The sequence below is a fragment of the Polypterus senegalus genome, chromosome 1 (genome assembly GCF_016835505.1).
Source record: "Polypterus senegalus isolate Bchr_013 chromosome 1, ASM1683550v1, whole genome shotgun sequence".
NCBI classification, from domain to species: Eukaryota; Metazoa; Chordata; class Cladistia; order Polypteriformes; family Polypteridae; genus Polypterus; species Polypterus senegalus.
Genome location: NC_053154.1, coordinates 310197481 through 310214297, shown reverse-complemented (window position 1 = coordinate 310214297; position 16817 = coordinate 310197481). Strand labels below are relative to the sequence as shown.

The 16817-nt window shown below is 41.2% G+C and overlaps 1 protein-coding gene across 1 annotated transcript in view; it reads left to right on the top strand.

The window, feature by feature from the left end:
- The window catches only part of LOC120514906, a 55623-nt gene that overhangs the window by 19161 nt on the left and 19645 nt on the right, over window positions 1-16817 (top strand). Inside the window, exon 3 of the mRNA XM_039735545.1 lies at window positions 16332-16352. Within this exon, the coding sequence (XP_039591479.1) occupies window positions 16332-16352 (21 nt within the window). The remainder of the gene's footprint in view (window positions 1-16331; window positions 16353-16817) is intronic.

Sequence of the window (16817 nt, the reverse complement as noted above, 5' to 3'; positions counted from 1 at the left end):
TGTGTTTGTGTGTTTCCCCTGGCACCCTGTTCAGGGTTCATTCCTGCCTTGCTTCCTATGCTAGCTGGGATAGGCTCTGGCACCCTCAACAACTTCATGGGTTAGAAATTGACTGACTAAGTGATAACTTCTTGAGTAGCACCACTTATGGTGCTAATTTCCATTTTGTAAGTCATAGTGAAGAAACAGAAAATGGTTGCAAAGACAGTAGAAACGGTTCTCAACAATTGAAGAATGTCACCCATGTTTGTACAATAAAATGGCACTATAAATAATTTTTCATTATCGAAGATACAAACAGAATATCACCCAAGTTTATTTTTTCCATTTTTGAACATAAAAGTGGCCTGACATCTTCTGGAAGTTTCAAAGTCACAAAAGTTGCTGTGACCCTAATTAAAATTTTTTTAAGTCTCACCAAAGAACATAAAAATGTCGACGAAGACACTAGAAATAATGCTTGAATATTGAAGACAGCAAAGAGAATGACACCCCAAGTTTGTTTTTCTGGTTTTGAACATTACAATGGCCGACTTCTTCAGAGACTTTGCACACAAAATTGTATTTCTCATAAGATGCACCTGAATTACTAAATAATATTCTGTCTATGAAAATCACGAAAAGGAGAGAAGAGGAGATGTGCCCTTGTTGGAGTCTAAAACCCACATCGAAAGCATTTTGCTTTAAAGTAATTTGAGGGGGACAATGTTGATTTCATCAATAGACCCACCTTTCCTGTCTACTCATTTAAATGTTTGAACTGTTCAATCGTTGCCTTGAAAATGTAGCATTTAATTCACACCACTGCTCTTCTCCTTGAATGTCTGCTCTCGTTTATTGAAAAATTATTAACTTATTGGCAGGACGGCCTGATTTGCTCACTCTCTTGTCCAAGTCCACAAATAACACACAACACACTTACTTCTCACTGTATGTTGAGTGCATCTTGATTAAGAAGCACGTCTTACATAAACGTATCAAATGCTTTAAACGCTTTCAGACATTAAGTGTGTGGTAATATACAAAAAAAAAATCATGCATATATGCTACATGATAAAACACAACGACTCATGTTACCAGAAACCATATATGTCTTCCTGCCAGCGCTGTCATCTGACCTCTTATTTAAGATGGGTCCTTGTGCAGACCAGCATATGTATCTGAGATGAGGAGGAAGTGGTGTTGGAGGTGGCGGTGGTGACATGCAAGATATGAGAGCATCCATTTCCTTTAGTTGGAGAAAGCAATGCAAAGCCGCATCCTACAAAAGAATGTCCAGAGCTGTTGTGTTAGATGTGTACAGGGTTGAAAGGGATGAAGACTGAATAATTCAATTATAACAGAAAGTAAGGTGAGCGCTTGAACTTGGCACAATCATTGCCATTCCGCTGATCCAAAAGTCTGAGTCCTCAGCGCAGTGACATGCGGTGAGGTTCATGGCTGGTGAGGCACTGATTCAGATTTACAGATATATAAACCCAAAAGAGTCGCTGATTCACTATTCAATTGGAAGCCATCATGCACATTGACTACAGTTTATGTTTCATATCTCATCAGCATTCTTTACACACATATATATAAGGTGTGTATATATACTGTAAGAAAGAACGTTACATTTATAGCGACGGGAGAGCGGACAGAGCACATTTGCTCCTCACCCTCCATGTGTTCTAAATTTGCTGTTGTAATTCCACAATTCATACTCATTCAATACAAATGAAAATATAGAGTGGTGAACTAAAACAAATGTATTTCAGTTTTGACCTTAATTGAAATATTTAGTTGTTTTTAAAAGCTTTTGATTCTGATGCTTTTATCAATTTTAATACAGACTGATCAACAAAAGCATAAGAAGAAAAACAAGAGAATATTTTATTTAAGGTCAAAAGGTAGTTGTCTCTTAGTTTGAAACAAACATTTTAGCATTGGTGTTCCGCTATTTATCACCTCGTGTTATGCCTAAAAGTCCAGTTTTGAGAAATATTTAAGCTTAGATATATAATCTTCCATTTTGGCAGTCAGTCAGAACAAAAATAAAAATAAAAGGCCCGCTGCAGTGCACCTGACTTTCTGATATCGCTAACTTATTGGCACCTCTGTGTAGAAGAACAGCAGCAACAAGCACCTGTTGGGCTCACATGCGCCCCCTTCAGGGAGGCAGCGTACTGTCTGCCTCACTCATCTTGTGCCTTCTTACTGCGGTTTAATGTCCGATTAGAAAGATTCAATACAGTGCATCCAGAAAGTATTCACAGCACATCACTTTTTCCACATTTTGTTATGTTACAGCCTTATTCCAAAATGGATTAAATTCATTTTTTTCCTCAGAATTCTACACACAACACCCCATAATGACAACATGAAAAAAGTTTACTTGAGGTTTTTGCAAATTTATTAAAAATTTTAAAACTGAGAAAGCACATGTACATAAGTATTCACAGACTTTGCCATGAAGCTCCAAATTGAGCTCAGGTCCATCGTGTTTCCCCTGATCATCCTTGAGATGTTTCTGCAGCTTAATTGGAGTCCACCTGTGGTCAATTCAGTTGATTGGACATGATTTGGAAAGGCACACACCTGTCTATAGAAGGTCCCACAGTTGACAGTTCATGTCAGAGCACAAACCAAGCATGAAGTCAAAGGAATTGTCTGTAGACCTCCGAGACAGGATTGTCTCGAGGCACAAATCTGGGGAAGGTTACAGAAAAATGTCTGCTGCTTTGAAGATCCCAATGAGCGCAGTGGCCTCCATCATCCATAAGTGGAAGAAGTTCAAAACCACCAGGGCTCTTCCTAGAGCTGGCCGGCCATCTAAACTGAGCGATCGGGGGAGAAGGGCCTTAGTCAGGGAGGTGACCAAGAACCTGATGGTCACTCTGTCAGAGCTCCAGAGGTCCTCTGTGGAGAGAGGGGAACCTTCCAGAAGGACAGCCATCTCTGCAGCAATCTGCCAATCAGGCATGCATGGTAGAGTGGCCAGACGGAAGCCACTCCTTAGTTAAAGGCACATGGCAGCCCACCTGGTGTTTGCCAAAAGGCACCTGAAGGACTCTCAGATCATGAGAAACAAAATTCTCTGGTCTGATGAGACAAAGATTGAACTCTTTGGTGTGAATGCCAGGCATCACGTTTGGAGGAAACCAGGCACCGCTCATTATCAGGCCAATACCATCCCTACAGTGAAGCATGGTGGTGGCAGCATCACGCTGAGGGGGGCAGGAACTGGGAGACTAGTCAGGACAAAGGGAAAGATGACTGCAGCAATGTACAGAGACATCCTGGATGAAAACCTGCTCCAGAGCGCTCTTGACCTCAGACTGGGGCGACGGTTCATCTTTCAGCAGGACAACGACCCTAAGCATACAGCCAAAATGTGTGCGGCAGTTGCCAGCAGGGCGGCGCATATGTACGGGCACCAATCTCATCCCTACCACATCTCTCTTCATATCTTATATCATTCTTGAGGCAGACTGAAGACTTAAGTGCCAGCTTAAGTGAAAGATTAAAGAAAACATACTAAGTAATTGCAACACAAACACTGACTTAATCAGTTTTATCGTGAAAAGATGCTGACGAAAGAAGAGATGAAGCAGGCCGCTAGGGTGGAGATAAGAAGAGCTGCTCAGGAAGCGCATCAACATCTGAGCATATGCTAAACGTTCAGAGAAAGAGCATGTAAACTATAAGTCGCTACTGGTTTTTAATAACCATTGTTTTTTGAGATTACTGTTGATTTCCACGAAACAAGAGTTTGACTAAAAATTCCCAAAACCTGTTGCACACAGAAGTTCTCTAAACCATTTCTGCTTAAAACGCTTACAGTAGGTGTGAACAATAACAAATAACTTTACAAGTGTTTTAGGAACATTCTTGTCTAGCACTAAAATGACCCTAAATGTTTCTTTTTGGCCTAATCTGCACCCAAAGAATAATGAGATTAGAAATGAGCCAACCGATAACCAGTTGACTCAAGAGTCTTAAACCCAGTTTGTGCAGATCCCCCATAATCTCTATAACGATTTTTAAAATCAGAAACCAGTATGAATGAAATGTCTGCCATGACAAAACCTGTCCATTTTTATTTATCGTTTTTTTTTTCTCTGAATAAAATTAAAATAATTTGTGGAACCAGACCAGGTCAGTATTTATCAGACCTCTGACTTTTTTTGTTTCAAATATTTGATTGGAACAGACATTGCATGATGAGGTCAGGTCAGCTGTCTTGTTGGCTCGTTGCTAATTAAGACAATGGCTTGACTGGAAACCTGAAACCAGTGCAGCCCACTGAGATCGGATCCCTGCTAATGCCACCAATTTCTGATATTACAATTTCTGCAAAGTTCTGTAGGGGTCTGACTATGGTTGTCAGCTTGTTTCTTATTAAATATAGTGCAAGATCTTTCCAATTCCCCTTATTTTTCATTTGAATGCAAAACTTAAACACAGAAAAAAAGCATTTTGACCGTTGTCTAATTCAATCTGCCTACACCTCCGTTTTGAGCCGAGCTGGCTTTCTCTTCTCACTGTGACTCATACATCCTTTCTGACACATCTAGAGCAGGCTGCTTATCTTCTAAAACCTCATCTTTTGAATTCAGACTCTCATTTCCATCTTTAAATAACCTCAGCCTCAAAGCTGGTGGTGAGATAAACCACTGAGATGTGGACCTCATGTCTTCATTCACCTGTGCAGATTCAACTTCCTGCCACTGGAACACGCTGTTAAAATTATCTTAGTCTTTGACCCTGGGCATGATATTGCAGTTTATTAAACTACTTTAAGATCATAAAGAACAAAGATTTCCTGTTTTATAGCACTACAGTTTTCGTCAATGTCTTTCATGCAATTGGCACATCAGAATTATCACTCTTATCACTCTTACAGTTTTTTTCAGTTGCTAAAGTGGATTCTGCAATACTGAGGTGTAACAAAGGCGCTATATAGGCGCCTGACCCGACACAGATGGACACGGAGGCACATATAAAAATAAACAAACTTTTATTTTTCTTCACCCGTGGGCGCACGTCTTCTCCGTGACCCACAGGCAGTACACAGTCCCACAAAACACCAGTCCAACACACAGCAACACCACCTTTCTTCCTTTACCACCACTCCTTCTCAAGCTTCGTCTCCTTCCTCCCAACTCTGGCTCCTCGAGTGGTGGTGGCTGGACCCTTTTATAGCCCACCCGAAAGCGTTCCAGGTGATTGACCACCAGGTCCTAATTGCACTTCCGGGTGGGGCTGAAGACTCGTCCAGCCGGGCTTTTGGAAGCAGACAGACCCCCATCCCGACACTAGTGGCCACCCTGGGCACCAACAAAGCTGTGGAGGACTCCATCTCCCATGGAGCCATGCGGGTGGTTGGGGAATCACCGTCGGCCAGGGAGGCTGCCACCAAGTGTCCCAGGGGAGATATTGGACTGCCCGTGGTGGCTCCCCCGGAACATAAGCAGCAGGGGCGTCTCTGCCAGGCATGGGACCCTGCTGTCCTTCACAGAGGTCACTTTATCAAAACTCATCATAGAGTCTGCAATACCAACACACAGCCTGAGCAAACAGTAAAGCCCTCCGCCAAAATGCACTACAGCACCAAAACATTAGCGCTTTATGTCCTTCTGGAAGAACACTACATCATACACAAAACACTAACAACAGACAGCATTACTACAGTGTAATATGGATCTTCATGAAAGTATCGTCTTAAAGTAACTGACATTATTTGTCGTAAACATTGAATTACAAAACAGAACAATTTTGTACTTTATAAAATATCCAGGAATGAACAAACCACACAGCAGTATATGTCAATGGAGTTTATTCCAATCTGTGGTCTACTGTAAGTACAGAATATTCATTCACATTAATACAGTAAAAAAAGTATATACCCAACACAAAATGTAGCATTGCAGAAAATACCATAGACGCAAAACATTTGGGGGTATATATATATATATAAAGACACACACACTTGCAGCTCGTCCACAACTGTAACAATACCACACTGTAATGCTAAGCCATCCTCTCCTCTGGATTGGGCCACAAGTTCTCATCAGCATCACATGTGATATCTTCTTTGCCAAGACATCAAGGGTAATATCTCTTCACATGCCTAATGCATCCTTGGCATTACTCTGGAGAAATATCTTGGCATCCAGTAATGACCGCTGATCATGTGGCCGGTGGTCATTAACCTTACACCTCTACGCAGAAAAAGAATTCCTCAATGGGCTTCAGGAAGGGGGAGTATGGTGGCAGAAACAATGAGGACATCCTTGGGTGAGCTGCAAATCATTCTGTGACTGCAGTGGAGTGGTGGAATGCCACGTTATCGCACACCACAATAAATACCTGTAATAACACACTTGTGCTAGGTCTTGATAGTAATTTAGCAAATTGTGACGTGTGTTTTGAATGTCTTCTTAGCAGTTTTGGTGACAGTATGTAGGCCTGTGTAAAATGGCCTCTGAAAATGTAATGTTGTGATGTTGATGGATTGTGAGCGAGACAAGAATCCATGAATATTGAAGTGTTTAGTCACTGAATGCATTTTCTGTGAAAGCAGAGAGAAATGCTTAACATTTTGGCCCACATAAGCTGATGTTGAGATAACTGTATGAAGAGTTTTGAGAAAGCGACTTCAGTATTGCAGAATCTGTCATAGCAATTGAAAAAAAAACTGTAATGAAGACCTTACTGCTGTAATTGAGAGTAAAAAAAAATATTAAGACACAAAAATGAAATGTGAATGAATTAATTGTAAGCTTCCACAAGGTGCGGTTTTTCTCAGATGCTTTAACTAAATTGGTCAAAACAATAATCCCATTCTCTGACCAGCCAATACAGCCTGCGTAACCTTAAACTCCCCACCTCCTCTGCAAAACGCTCTTTGTCAATCAAAATAATTAATACATGCTACAAGATGGCACAACTCACTCAAACAGTAACACACAACATTAGTTCAACAACAACAACAACATTTATTTCTATAGCACATTTACATACAAAAAGTAGCTCAAAGTGCTTTACATAATGAAGATAAGAAAAATAGAAGACAAAATAAGAAATCCGATGGCCAGGGTGGACAGGAAAAACAAAGAAAAAAGCAGACGGTTGGAGAACAAAAATAAAATCTGCAGGGGTTCCAGGCCACGAGACCGCCCAGTCCCCTCTGGGCATTCTACCTAACATAAATGAAACAGTCCTCTTTGTAGTTAGGGTTCTCACGGAGTCACTTGATGTTAATGGTCAAGCAGACTTCTGGTTTTTAATCCATCCATCATTGTTGGAACATCACGGTACTTGCACCACCACCAAAAGGACACCGGAAAAGGAAACAGAAAAGAGAGTAGGGGTCAGTACCGATTTTAGAGCCACCATGAATAGTTATTATAATGAGTTGGATATACAGAGTATCAGGATTAAATTACAATGAAGTTATGAGAAGGCCATGTTAAAGTAATGTGTTTTCAGCAGTGTTTTAAAGTGCTCCACTGTATTTGCCTGGTGAATTCCTACTGGCAGGCTATTCCAGATTTTAGGTGCATAGCAGCAGAAGGCCGCCCGCCTCACCACTTCTTTTAAGCTTTGTTCTTGGAATTCTAAGGAGACACTCATTTGAAGATCTGAGGTTATGATTTGGAATATAAGGTGTCAGACATTCTGATATATAAAATGGGGCAGATTATTTAAGGCTTTATAAACCATAAGCAGAATTTTAAAGTCAATCCTGAATGACACAGGTAGCCAGTGTAGTGACATCAAAACTGGAGAAATGTGCTCAGATTTTCTTTTTCTAGTTTGGATTCTGGCAGCTCCATTCTGCACTCGTTGCAAATGATTTATGTCTTTTTTGGGTAGTCCAATAAACATATACAAGCAATCAGGGAACATTAGTAGGCAAAACGCTCAGTCACGGCAGTAAAACCAACTGTAAAACACACACAGAGGGATCATCAAAGTGACACGAGAATGAGATACAACATCTTCACTGTGGGTACATTCATTTTATCATACTTTATACAGACCCAGTAACGGCGTACTGCCCGATAACATGCTGTGAATACACTTGACTTGAGCGTTCCTAGGTTTCCTCCTCTTTCTCTGTAAGTTTATCATTCGTTTGCTCAGAGGTTGATGCGCTTGCTGAGCAGCTCTCGTATTCTCCACCCTACTGGCCCGCTTCATCTCTTCTTTCGTTGGCATCTTTTCATGTTAAAACTGATTAAGTCAGTGTTTGTGTTTCAATTACGTAGTACGTTTTCTGAAATTTTTCACTTAAGCTGACACTTAAGTCTTCACTCTGCCTCAAGAATGATTTAAGATATGAAGAGGAAGAGGAAGTGATGGTGAAGGTGGTAGGGAGGAGAATGGCACCCATACGCATGCACCGCATCGCCGCCCTGCTGGCCACGGCTAAGAGTTGATTCTACAATAAAATAAAATATAAAAAGAGGAATAACCTTGGAGATCAATCATCACCCCAAAAGTGGATAGTAGACACCACATAGTATATGTGTACCACATTTCAGGTCAATCGGTTTGCGAGCTGCAGGTGATTCAAAATCCTGGACAGACAAAAGAACAGCTATGGTAGCGTATTATATAAGAAGATAGTAAAATAATATAATATGGGAATGTATGCAGACACAAATATTGAGAAACCAAAAATAACCTAATAAAAAACAGAAAAAAACAAGTATGGCATTTGCTTTACTCTGCTCTCTGATATTGGACACATGTGTTCCTCCATATCACAAATAATACTTTCCTTGGCAATACAATCACTGAGTATGTCTGATCCACCCTAGCAGTCGAATGCTTAGACTCTGTCAGGGCATCTAAAAGTTGGTATCTCCTTCTAGGGATGACGATCATCCACTTTCCATCTGCAGGCAGAAAAGAATTCCTCAACAGAATATGAAGGTTTCAAATTCCATCGACAGATCTGAAGGAGTCCCTCACTATGGCTATCTCACATGAACGCATGACACTGGACAGTGACCCTAGCATCCTCTCTCCATTCAGACACTAGTAGTACTCTATGAAGGTCATCCAGGAATACAGTAAGCCTCGCAGAGCTATATGGCCCAACAAGTATGGGTATGTATGCTACAGGACCAGCTTCTGATAGAGCTTCACACATAGTTATGTTTGCACCTCTCTGCCCTGGTATCTGTACTGGTGCTTTGGGCCCAATGACATTCCTCCCTTGCCTCCTGGTCTTGACCAAAGTGAAGTCAGCTTCATCCACATAAAGGAATGTAGGTTGGTTCAGCACTGGACTCCAGCTCCATGACCCTCTGAGATCACAACAACCATCCAAAAGGGAAACACATCAAAGAGTATGAAACGAAACAGGTCCTGCATCAAGTTACAGCAGACATACAGTAAATGTACAACTCTGGCACATTACATTACAGACTGATATCTCGGCTCTTTTATCTGGTCTCTGTCCCTTTCGAATGGCACTCTGTAGATTTGTTTCATGCTTAGGTTGTGACGTTTCAAGACCCTATCAGTAGTCGTTATACTGACTGAAGGAATGTTGTGGAATGTTGAGAGATCTGCAATTCCAGCAGCCTGTATTTCTCGTAAATGAACTGGTCCTCCGTACCATCTGAACAATCTCTACTTCTTGCTCAGGAGTGAACATCTTGCCTTGTCCACCATCTGCAGGGCTTCTTTTAATTCTATGATGGCAGATATGCAATGTAGGACACAAAAGACCATATTTATTTTTGCTGTGGTAAATATAAACCTGTATTTATTTTAGGCTACGTATGCAAATACAGCAAGTGACCGTTTTTGCACCTGCCAGTTGTCACACAGGAACGTTCAAATAATCGATGCCACACAAGACCGTGATATTGTTGGCTGCACCCTTAGACCAGCCTCATGCATAGAGAGACCACGATTAATGACATGGTCTACAATAGTGGATCTAATTTCATAGCTGACCTCCGTTCTTTGTCGTCTTTGTCCTCATCAACTCTTTCGTGTTCTTCTAGTACATCCTCTCTGGCCTTGTTCCTGTTTGTCTTGTTCCATTTTGTGTTTAAACAGCATATCCACCACAACATTTTATATTGTTTTAGCATCTTTTGCATGGTTTAGAGTTATATCTGCAGGAATTGGTTAACCAATTGGAAGTTTGGCCCAATTTTAGGAAGTGTTTTGTGATTGGGCCTTAGCAGATGCTGCCATTTTGAAGTGAATAGCTTGACCAGACAATCCAATGTGATTTTGTTCTTACCAAATGATCACTGTAACCAGAGTTTTGCAAAACCTTCTTAAGCAATGAAAATTGATATGCAAGCCATATTAAGGTCTTTGCTGTTTTACAAGAATGGCTGATGTTTTGCTCATACTGTATGTACTTGGAATTGACAACTCACATTAATGACTTGGTCACTGGTGTTTAGAGACCCCTAGAAAAACTGTAGTTGCTGTAACTGAGAAAAGCAAAATGATAAATGAGGAACTATGCATGAAAAAGTAGACAAATTTGCAATCAAACTTAGAAAATACCACAAGTTATAGTAAAATAAATTCACAACAATATATACGTTGTGGTGCCCCAGCCAGGATGCCCCGATTATGGAAGGACTGGGGGAGAGAGTATTTTCAAGCTTGTTTCTCCCCTGGACCGACAGATGGCAGTCCCCTTGGTTTCCATAGGAGCGCAACCTGACTGGGGCCCATGGGCACTGCCAGGGGGCACCTGGACTTTAACAGAGCACAATTTGACAGCACGTCGGCCAAACCCGGAAGTGCTGCCGGAAGAATCTCGTTGGGCACTTGGAGAGCCCATCCAATAACTTGCAAGAGATGGTGTGTTGCAGGGCCCAATGGTTGCTGCATTGTGAATGACCCCGTGTTCAGCAATAACAGTACACCCGCATGAAACCTGCTTCCTGGTCCATTTTCAGCACTGAGCACTGGATGAAACCTGGGCATCCATATAAGCTTGTGTGTAATTACTGCAGTGCCGTGACATGCACTTGTGATACAAGACTGAGAAGACAAGTCTTTTGTTTCAACTGAATTTGTTCTGAAAGCTGGGGATTATATTTGATGTCTATTCAAGGGTATTCCTACTATGACCACTGACAGTGTGTGACTGGCCTCGCTTCTTCATCTTCTTCATTTGGCTGCTCCTGTTTGGGGTTGCCACAGCAGATCATCTTCTTCCATATCCTTCTGTCTTCGTCATCTTACTCTGTCACACCCATCACCTGCATGTCCTCTCTCACCACATCCATAAACCTTCTCTTAGGCCTTCCTCTTTTTCTCTTGCCCGGCAGCTCTATCCTTAACATCCTTCTCCCAATATACCCAGTATCTCTCCTCTGCACATGTCCAAACCAACGCAATCTCGCCTCTCTGACTTAGTCTCCCAACCGTCCAACTTGAGCTGACCCTCTAATGCCCTCATTTCTAATCCTGTCCATCCTCATCACACCCAATGCAAATCTTAGCATCTTTAACTCTGCCACCTCCAGCTCTGTCTCCTGTGCCACCGTCTCCAACCCATATAACACAGCTGGTCTCACTACCGTCCTGTAGACCTTCCCTTTTGCTGATACCCATCTGTAACAAATCACTCCTGACACTCTTCTCCACCCATTCCACCCTGCCTGCATTCTCTTCTTCATCTCTCTTCCACAATCCCCATTACTCTGTACTGTTGATCCTAAGAATTAAAACTCATCCAACTTGGCCAGCTCTACTCCCCTCATCCTCACCATTCCACTGACCTCCCTCTCATTCACACACATGTATTCTGTCTTGTTCCTACTGACCTTCATTCCTCTCCTCTCTAGAGCATATCTCCACCTCTCCAGGGTCTCCTCAACCTGCTACCTACTATTGCTACAGATCACAATGTCATCAACTAACATCATAGTCCACGGGGACTCCTGTCTAATCTCGTCTGTCAACCTGTCCATCACCACTGCAAATAAGAAAGGGCTCAGAGCTGATCCTTGATGTAATCCCTCCTCCGTCACTCCCACCGCAGACCTCACCACGGTCACACTTCCCTCATACATATCCTGTACATCTCTTACGTACTTCTCTGCCACTGTGACTGGCCTTGCTGTTTCATGCATATCTGAAGAAAGTATAAAGTGATTTGATTGAAAGCGCTAACGATCATTAGGAATTTTACAAACGAGAGACCATTCAGTCCATCAAGTCCGTGTGTTTAGCTCATAGCTAAGCTATCCCAGTAGCTCCTTTAGATTCTTCTTAACGGTTGCTGAGGTTTCTGCTTCAACTCCGTGTCTCTGTAGTTTTTTCAAAGTCCCACAACTCTTTGTGTAAAGAAGTGCTCTTTACTTTTAGTTTTAAATGTGCTTCTCTTTGATTTCCTCTGATGTCTTTGAGTGTAATTCATCCTTAAGATGAGAGAATGTTCTTGGATCTACATTGTGATTTTCTTTCAGGATTTTAAATACCTGGATTAGGTACCCACACAATACACAATGGCGTCAAGGTGTGTGAGAGCTCTGTAATTCTGACTGACGAACGTAAAAAACATTTTCATGAGTTGTCATAGTCAGATAAGAAATGCATCAACTCAACGACAAGATGTCTGTAGTTGTGAAATAATCAAAAGACACAATTGCCGTTTGTACAAACACAATGAGAAATACTAATGTGTGTGGGAGAACACGTTACTGATGTTACAACTGCATTAAGACTGAGGGGAAGGATTCTAATTTGTGAATTGCATCAAAGCAATCTGAAAATACCGTATTAACAACGGACACTGACTTGTCGTAAACGCACAGTTGGGTTAATAAAGGCGAGGCTACAACATAAACTGGAAAAATTCAGTTTGACCGCATTTGACAGCCCACCACTGACAATTGTTATTGCTTAAATTCAGAGATTTGTCATTGGTATTGACAGGTTCACCTGCAGAAAACCACAGTAAAGCTGTGACTTATACACATTATTAAAACATCTTTCAGCAGGGTCTTTGAAGAGATTTCGTTTTCTCATAGAGAAAATGTGCACTCTGTGGAATAACAAGAACAAAGTGAATGATTTACTTGAAACTTGACAGACAGACAGACAGACAGACAGACAGATAGATAGATAGATACTGTAGATATGAAAAGCATTATATAATAATAGATAGATAGATAGATAGATAGATAGATAGATAGATAGATAGATAGATAGATAGATAGATAGATAGATAGATAGATAGATAGATAGGAAAGGCACTATATGATAGATAGATAGATAGATAGATAGATAGATAGATAGATAGATAGATAGATAGATAGATAGATATGAAAAGCATTATATAATAATAGATAGATAGATAGATAGATAGATAGATAGATAGATAGATAGATAGATAGATAGATAGATAGATAGATAGATATTATAACTTCTGCTAAGTGATTCATTTGCTGTTTGTGTGTCGCGGAGACTGGATGTCCAGCATTTTCCATAATGGCACTCAGTTTTGTTTTACTTTTCACCTCCAATACGACCCCTGGGGGGATCCCGAGTGTGTCCCATAACTGAGCCTGTCCTTTTTATCTGCTTGTTCATTTGGTGGACTTCTCCTGAAGTGATTTTACCAGCCCAGCACATCACACTGGCTATCACAGATTCGTAGAATGCTGCTTTGGAATCTGAACGCCCAGCACGTTGTTCGTGTGTGTTTATGCGTATGCTTCCCCAGCGTTCGGGACACCCATACACTTTGTCATTTCGTTGTCAGAAGTTGTAGTGAAAGCATCTTGTGTGATTTTCGCTGCTAGTTTCGCTGCTAATTTTAATGTTTTTATGTCTATTTTGTGTTTATTTTTTTATATAATAACAACTTGGTATATTCGCCAGGGCCCTAAAAAGTATAGTGAGGAAAATAAGAGTAAGGGAATAACTATTAGAGCTACAATTGAAGTTAAGAAAGATCTTATTGCTAAGCATGAAAGCGGTACACGTGTGGCTGTTATGTTCAGGATGTCTAAATCAACTGTTTGTACGATTTTGAAAAATAAAGAAGCTAGCAAAGCAGCTGATGTGGCGAAAGGGGTTACGACACTGACCTCTAGGACATCAAAAAATATGGAAGAGACAGATAATCTTCACTTAGTTTGGAGCAATGAAAAACAGCTGGCTGGTGAAGTGATTTCTGAGACAATAATTTGTGAGATGATTTAGGAAAGGCATGCCCGATACTAGTGCTCAAAAAGAAAGAGTTTAAAGCCAGTGGGGGTGGTTCGAGAACTTTAAGAAAAGGACTGGGATCCATAGTGTTGTTAAAATCCAGTGTATTTACTGTTAAAATCATTTTGAAGATTCGAGTTTGTGGGACCCAGGAACGGATTAATCCAGTTTCTATTATTTTAAAGGGGAAAAAATGGGATTCTGGAACGGATTAAATTCGGATTCCAAGGTATGAAACTGTAGTAATAAAATGCTTTGAATTAGTCATTCCAACAGGTGGCACAACACAAACATAAGAAAATGCATTATGACAAATGTTTGTGATGTGCCACCTGCTGGAATGACAAACACAATGCATTTTATTACTACGTGCATTACGATTAAATGATGGTGCACTGAAAACATTAATGCAGAATAATGCTGAATGCCTCTGATATGTGCGATTTGGTATGGAATTCGTAAAAGCAGAGTTAATGTTTGTGATGTGTCATTTGTTAAAGCAGTGGTTCTCAACCTGTGGGGCGGGCCCCCTTAGGGTGGTGCGAAATAACAAAAGGGGGGGGCTCGAAGATTTTAAAAAAAGAAAACAAGAATCGAAAACATGAAAAATACATCTATTGAAACCAAAACAAATTAACTTAAACTACATTCTGATACTAGAACAAAAAATATAGAGTTCGATAAATGTCGATAAAAGTTAAGTAGTGAGGGCTTGTGCCTCCTCCAGACCGCGAGGGGGCGTTCGTCCTGGTTATGTTGGAGGCCTCGGGTAGGGGGCTTGGAAGCCCAGCCCTGTAGGGACCCGTGGCCACCGCCAGGCGGCGCCCCGATGCTGGTTTATACCGCGTGGTCCTCGGCCGGGACGCCTTGGAGGACCAGAGGAGGGCGTGTGCCTCCTCCAGACCGAGAGGGGGCGTCCGTCCTGGTTTTGCAGGAGGCCTCGGGTAGGAGGCTTGGAAGCCCAGCCCTGTAAGGACCCGTGGTGCCCTAGTGCCTATTTATCCCGGGAGCCAGGCACTTCCGCCAACCAGGAAGTGCCGGGGGGAAGACGACCGGGGACACCCGGACGGCTTCCGGGTGAGCAGCCGGCACTTCCGCCACACAGGGGTGTGGCCAAGTTTAATTGCCGGGAATCAGCTGGAGCCCATCCGGGTTCCTATAAGAGGGGCCGCCTCCCTCCAGTCATTGGTGGATGTCGGGAGGTAGTTGGCAGAGCTGGAAAGAGGACAGGAGGCGGACAGAGGAAAGGCACAAGGACTGTGAACCCTGGACTTTGGGGGAATCGGTGCAAGAGGCACTGGGATTGCACGTGAACAAAACTTGTAAATAATTGTAAATAAACAGTGTGTTGGGTTAACTTAAGATGTCCGTCTGTGTGCGTCCGGGCCAGCGTTCACAGTAGCTATTATAAAATATGCATCTATTATATATCATTAATTAAAAAAGAACAAATTGGTATTAGTGGGCTCCTTTCAAAAAAACGTTGGCCAATTAAAACTGCTATGAAAACTCGGGTCAAGAAACGCTGTGTAAAAGTGAGAGGAACACAGAGACTGGATGGTCACACAGACATACACACAGACACTTATTCTTTTTTAAGGTGGATATTAACAGGATTATTATTCGCCATTGTACATGAGACCAAGTTAGATGGAGAGTTTGTGGTTTGCTTGCATTTGGTTATTAACTGTGGCTTGTGAAGAACACAGGATACAATCAAAAGTCAAAATGCAGCTGCTAAAAACTAAAATAGCCAATTAAGTGTGTTGAATCATAAGAACGGATGGTTTAGCCACAAATCGATGGATTCTAATTAAGAAACTGGCTGAGGTGAAAACCATCAAGTGCTGTGGCCGTCCAAGACTGTGAGTGAGGACCTCCGCTCACTCAGTTCAGTACGACGTCTCATCTCCTAATTAGGGACTCGCTGCAGCCACTGTGACCCTCCAGGCCTGTGAGTGGGGACCCCTGGTGTACGGTATAAGCCAAGCATTGTGCATTATGAGAATGCAGAGTCAGAAACAACGTTAAAATTAGAATTTAACAAACAACGTAACCTTCTTTTTTCTTCTTTTTTAAATGGATATTTTGTTTCAAAAAATAAAATAAAAATATTTGATTCTGCTCTTTTTTAGATTCAACAGACACCACCACAGGTATGTTTGTATATGATTTATTTCTTTATTTATTAAATAATCTAACTGAATAAACAGATCACATTGCTCTTTTTGGAATCATATCATAAAAAATAATCACATAATAAGTTTAATTGCTTTCTGATTTTTATGAAGTTTGTAACACCCGTTGTGTGGCTGTTTCCATTCATATTGAAATGTTGAATCTTTTGTTAAAGTTTTCATTTTCAGTGACAGCCCCCTAAAATCCCACACAATTACACAAATCTCCAAGTTTCCGTTGTGAATAGTTCTCTTTATTTGCATACATGAACGCAATAAAAAATGCATTACAATGTTTCCATCACATCATATTTAAGTACAAAATAGAAAAAAAACAATAAGTGCACTTTTTTCATGCCTACAATATTATTCTAAATCAATCTAACGTGAAAATATTTAGTCAACCTAATATGTTCAAACATACAGCATATGTAAGAAGACAGC